The sequence below is a fragment of the Vigna unguiculata genome, chromosome 4, assembly GCF_037176805.1.
Source record: "Vigna unguiculata cultivar grain cowpea cultivar isolate G323 ecotype 2 chromosome 4, ASM3717680v1, whole genome shotgun sequence".
In the NCBI taxonomy this organism is placed as follows: Eukaryota; Viridiplantae; Streptophyta; class Magnoliopsida; order Fabales; family Fabaceae; genus Vigna; species Vigna unguiculata.
The window spans coordinates 19,886,148-19,892,242 of NC_140795.1; the positions used below are offsets into that span (position 1 = coordinate 19,886,148).

The window sequence follows — 6,095 nt, forward strand, 5'->3', positions numbered from 1 at the left end:
AAGTCCTTCCATCCCTTTCCAATCTTAGTGGACTTCTTAGGTGAATTACGCACCAAAAGCTTACACTGAACAATGCATGTGTTGGTCGATCCCTGCAATTCCAACCTCTTGAATCTACGTTTGCGAACATAAGCTGCAAAGTCAGTTGGTAGGTCCTGCAAAAAATTAATAGTTAAATAAATAAAAACTTCTATGAAGTGGATAGAATATAAAAACTAATATAAAAGCAAATTGTTCACCAGATGGCTAGCTTGGCTTTGAGATTTTGTCAATTTCACTCTAAAAAACTGTTTTGATCGCAATCGATGTATGTTTGTCAGAAATTTGGCGGCAGTTGAGATTGCAGTCATGCCGGAGAATACAGTAATTTGAAATGTTGAGTTTCCAACATATCTGAATATGATTTGATGGATATGCTGCAATTTATAGAAAACTCTTAGGCTAGACCAACCATCAGTCAGCAATGGATTATTAACATCCATATTATAAGTTAACTGATGGCGATTCCCTTTAATATCTTCCAATTTCCAAACAGGTCCTAATTCTTTAGCAAACATAGCAACAAACATACGATCAACATGACCGAACTCCTAAAATTCCAATGGTCAACAAAGAAAAAATAGGGTCAATAAAATTTGAAAAAATGACTGTAATAAACTGAATGTAAGGAAATATTAAACTGATAATGAAAGAAAGACAGAGAATACGTCAGATATACAACAAAGTAAAAAAAAACTTTGCTTGCGGAAGTAGAATTTTGAAAATTTAAACTATTATTGGAAACTTAAAATTTTTTGATAAGACAAAAAAGTTTTGTAACGAAGAAGAAAAAAAGAAGAAAAATAAATTGAAATATAAAAAGCAAAAAGAGATGCATGTTTGATGAAAGAAGAAACAGTTAGACAGAGATGAAAAGTGAAGAAGAAAAAGAAAAAGCATAGATTTAAACCATTATAAAGTAAAGTTTTGATTTTTATGTAAAAAAACCCAAAAAAATAAGGGTTCGAAGACTGTTTCAAAAAATGAATGGTTGAATGAAGCAAAAAAATGTACAGTGCATTTGAAAGGGCTCATTTTGAAGAACGAACATATATTTCAAGTTCTTGTAAACAAAACATACCTGATTATGAACAAAATGCATTGTAGTGAACCTTCCTAAGGTTATTCTGGCAGACACAGGGACAGAGGTATCCATGGAGGGTGAAGGAGACGTATCCATGAACGGTGAAGGAAAGTGACCGTTCTGTTTGGTTGATGGATAATGAACAAAACTTGATGGATACTCAACAGTTTTATACATAACAAACACTGTTTCAAATTCTAATTACTTAACCAATAAAATTTATTTCTTTAATGCTTTCATATCTATAAATTAACAATTCAAAATAAAGATTAAATAAAGAACATTAAATGAAGTTTAAAGAGTCGTATAAAAAATTAAGGCCAATATAATATTAAAAATAAAATAATATAAACTTTAAAAAATTAAAAGAATAAAGATTAAATTAAAAAAAACAATTTGTAAGTTTAAAGAGTAATATCAAAATTTACGTAAAATAAAATATTAAAAAATATATAATGTCAAATTTAAAAAAAAAATTAGAAATTTATAGATGTTGCTAATTATAATTAATAGTTGAAAGAATAATACAAAAAATTTAAATACATCAAATAATAAATAAATAATATTTAATACAAATTTCAAATATTACACATTCTTTAATTAGTGATAAAATTTAAATTTTGAAACAAAAGTAAAAATTAGAATTTCAAACAGCAATACAAATGGATAATAATCAATAAAATGCTAGTTCTTGTATTCATGAATTACAAAAGAAAAAATTACAAATAAATTCGTTCCAAAAAATGAAATAAATTAATTGATGGTGTAAATTTTCAATGAATGACGGATTTTGTTTTGGTTAATTAGAATTGGAATTCAAACATTTATTGTGTTCAGAAATGATTTTTAAATAATAAAATGTAGTCAAAACATGCAGTATAGAGCAGACTTAATCTGTTTGATGTAGCTAGCATGATAGTGTAGTTGACACAAAAAAATAATATCAACACATTGAATTTAAGCTAGCAACATATCAACACACACATCAAAAAATAATAGTACATGTATGTAACATAAAATATATTTTTACGAATTAATGATTGCTAATATTGAAATGTAAACAAATGCTGAAAGACTAAAATCTTTTAAAAAAAAATACACATACAAAAAACTTGCTTTCATATAGGTACCACGATTATAGTGTTGACAATATAAAATAACTCTCATTCAGCAATAACTAAAATAAGAAGAAATTTGAAATGAATGTTTTTAAAATTAAAACAACTAAAGAAGAAAACAAATTGTAGCTAGCATGATAGTGTAGTTGACAAAATAAATAATATCAACACATTCAGATTTAGCTAGCAAAATATAACGCTGTTTACGAATCAACACAAAACAAAACATAAATACTATATGTATGTAACCTGAAAAATATATTTACGCATAATTGATTGATAACATTGAAATGTAAAGAAATGTTGAAAGACTAAAATCTTTTAAAACAAAATACAAATAGAAATACAATACAATTCCTTTGATGTAGCTAGCATGATTAAGGTGTTGATAATAGAAAATAATATCAACACAGTTTGACTCTGCTAGCAAATTGTGAATGCACAAATAAAAAGTCAATCATGTTCAGCAATAAGTAATATAATTGATAAATAAATAAAGAGAAACTTCAAGTCAATGTTTTGGAAATGATAACTTAAGAACAACAAAACATATTGGTCATGAGTATCAGCAAATGTTTTCCAAAAAATAAAACATAACCAAGATAAAAACACAAATAAAGTCTAGTACAAATTTCATTCACTTTTCAATCTTGATGTTCTTCTTCAACATCTTCACTGGGATCTTCTTGTTTTCTTGAGCCGCAGATCGATTCTGCCTTTTAATTGCCGGGACACGTGCTTTGGTAGCCAAATCAAAGCTAAGATTATCCAAATGAGATGATTCTTTATGGGTTAAGTCATCATTTTCAACATCAATTAAAGGTTGATTGACAAAAGCTTCCACTGTAGAAACAGGGCTTGATTCTATAGTGTTCAAATGATCACTTACAGGCTCAACATCATTTGATTCTTCAGTGAATTTGAGCAGCAAATCCTAAAAATAAACTTGAAAAAGTTAGCATATAAAAACATTTAGAAAAATAAGTATAGTTGTAATATTAACATACCTCTGCAATGGTATCAGGTGCAATCTCATTTGTAATCTGCTTAAGTTTACTTTCTTCTTCATTTGCAGAGTATACATCCTAACAAATATAGTAAAGTCAAAAAATAGTAAAAATAAAACTACATATATGAAAAAATATAAACAGAAATAAATCAGATCTTACCAAAGACTTAAGTTCAACATCAGTAAAGCTTTCAATGATTTTTTCATCCATGCAGACTTTTTTAACTCTAAATGATTGCTCAAATTTGCTATTATAATCATTCTTGCACTCAACTTTGAACAGATAGGTCTTATCAATGAGGACTTCAAACTCTTTAGGCAAGTTACCAGCAGCAGTGTTCTATAAAAAGAAGTAGAAATGCAAATGATTGAAATGAATGAAAAATAATTTCATCATGATTTATTTCAATATATAGGATACTTAACCTTGTCTTGTAAGTCAAGAATATCAGAGCATGATTTCTTCAACATTGCACTTGCATCACGATCAAATACAACAAAAGTTGTAGAATCAGTAGCATCAATTACACGAAGTCTAAGTTTAAACCTAAGCAAAGATAAATACAACATTAGTGATTTATACAAATATGTCTATCAGTAAAATTAGAAAAATTACAGAAAAAATAATTATGAAGATTAATAATATTACCTAGGTGTAACCTTAATGACATGTTTGTTACATTTCTCACAAAAAAACATTTTGGAGTCAGGATAAACAGCTTTGTTGCAGATACATGCTGTGTACCACCAATCATCATGATCTAGAACATGTTTGATAGTTGCCTTCACTACAAAAGTACTTTCTTGGAACATAAATAATGCAACAATATAAAGCAGAGTATTCAAACTAAACAATTTAAATGAAAGAGAGAGGAAAATAATTTAACCTGTTCAAAATCTTTGAGACCTTCAATTGAGCATCTAGGATGCAGCTTAATGAAATCTTCTTCTAAGCTAACTTTTGAAGACTGACCAAGTTGGGTAAGAGGTTGAGAAGGAGATTCAGTACTATCCCACATCCTACACAAAAAAAGGCAAATTAAACGAAAAAAATAAAATAAAATAAAATAAATGCAAAATGTACTTACATTTTCTTCAACTTGGTAGCATCTTCACCATCACAGTTAAAAATTATCCTCGTACAGTTCATACAGTTTTGAATAGAAACTTTATCTATAAAATATATAAAGATGTCAAACAATTTTTAAAAAAGTTACTCCATTTGTAAAAATATGTCAAAAAGTTAGTTACCTTGGAAGATCTTCACTTTGCAATAATGTAAAGCAATGACAACATATTGATCCTCTTCAGACGCAAGAAATGCATTTAACATATCAACATATTGACCAAATAAAGTACACTCCAGTCGATAACTATTGCATGATGTAAAATTTCGTTAGATAAGAATAATGTTAAACATAAAGTGCAAAGAACAACAATAATCTTACCCATCAGATTGAATAAGGATGACATTCATCTTGGTCTTCTTACCACCTTTCTCTAACTCTCTCTGTGTTCCAACACCAGTCAACATTCCAATGACATCTAAAAATATAAAATAAAACAATGAAAAAATAAAAAATGAATAAAAATTTTAACGCAAAAAGAAGAAAAAAAATTAATATACTTACTAACTAAGTAATCTGTGTCAAAACCAGGTGCTTGGATGGTTGAAAAAGGGGTGTATGCAGTACTAATATTGGGAACTAAGGTAGATTCTACCAAATTGACCTTGGTTCCAAATTGGAAGTTGATCTTATAGGCATGATTTGTAGTTCTATAAGAACCACCATTACATGAAACACTAAAAGACTGAATGTAGTAAACCTTATCCTCTTTGATTTTAGATTGGAATTTGTATATCAGTGTGCGTCTAACAGACGCATGGATTAGGACACCCTGCAAGAAAAGTTTCATATGAAACATTATAATATAACATGGTAACTAAAAAAATTAAGAAAACTAAAAAAATGATGAACGTTTATAGTATGGTATAGTACCTCTTTGTCTTGAAGAACAATCTCCATGGAAAATGGAGATTTTCCTTTTGTGTAATCTTCTACAAACCATAACCTTACCACTCTTGCAACAATATTCCAGCTTTCCTTCTCCGGGTTCAGTTCCTGTAATGACTGGGTTTGTTTTTGCAAAGCAGACATGGTGTAAAGAAAACAGAAAATTAGGCAATAGTGAAGAAAGGATGTTGTGGATAGATGTATTTGTATAGAACATCAAAACATAACAATAGTCTGATGTATTTGTAGACATAAAAAATGAAAAGGAAAACCGTACGCATGCTGTGGTGTTGGTTACACAAATTCAGTAAAAATCGGGATAAGCAACTGTCAAACATATAAAGGGGACAGAAGAAAGAAAAACAACTTTTATGAAATGCATACTATGGTTCATTCAAACCAAAACCATACGTATACTCTGCTTTTGGTTTCCCAAAAAGAGTAAAATGTGGGAAAAGCAAATGGTCAAACATATGAAGAACAGAGAAAAAAACAAAAGCTCTTTTTCACACGGCTCAATGTTGTGGAATAAAAGGAAAATATGGCAGACAGCAAAAGCAAAATAAATGCTGAAGGACATTTAAAAGGAAATAAATATATTGTTTGAAGGTTTCAAGAAAAACGAAAGAAGACAAACAAAATTATGAAGAGATGACAAAGCTGAAAAAGGAAAGAAGTAACATGATGTAGTCATGTAGCTGCATTGAAGATAAAGGAAAGAAAAGACCTAATGTTAATTAACTGAGGACTCCAACATAAAATATGGGTAAACCTACATAAAAAAAAATTATCATAAGCTTAGAAATAAATTATAAGGTTAGAAATCATAT

The 6,095-nt window shown here is 28.7% G+C and overlaps 1 protein-coding gene across 1 annotated transcript; it reads right to left on the reverse strand.

Annotated features, from left to right (window-relative positions):
* Nucleotides 1-4,038: 4,038 nt before the first annotated feature.
* On the reverse strand, nucleotides 4,039-5,409 carry LOC114180582 (uncharacterized). The gene is made up of 7 exons (XM_085671936.1): nucleotides 5,251-5,409; nucleotides 4,882-5,149; nucleotides 4,699-4,795; nucleotides 4,502-4,623; nucleotides 4,339-4,423; nucleotides 4,138-4,270; nucleotides 4,039-4,053 (listed from the first exon to the last, which is right to left on the reverse strand). The coding sequence occupies exons 1-7, from the start codon at nucleotides 5,407-5,409 to the stop codon at nucleotides 4,039-4,041; spliced, it is 879 nt and encodes a 292-aa protein (XP_085528062.1).
* Nucleotides 5,410-6,095: the final 686 nt, after the last annotated feature.

What these genes read in the sequence shown, in the direction of transcription:
- LOC114180582 (XM_085671936.1), bottom strand. Translation starts at nt 5,409, where the DNA reads ATGTCTGCTTTGCAAAAACAAACCCAGTCATTACAGGAACTGAACCCG. An exon ending in TGACACAGATTACTTAGTTA is followed by an intron (nt 4,796 to 4,881) that starts GTAAGTATATTA and finishes TTATATTTTTAG; the next exon opens with ATGTCATTGGAATGTTGACT. An exon ending in ATCCTTATTCAATCTGATGG is followed by an intron (nt 4,624 to 4,698) that starts GTAAGATTATTG and finishes ATCATGCAATAG; the next exon opens with TTATCGACTGGAGTGTACTT.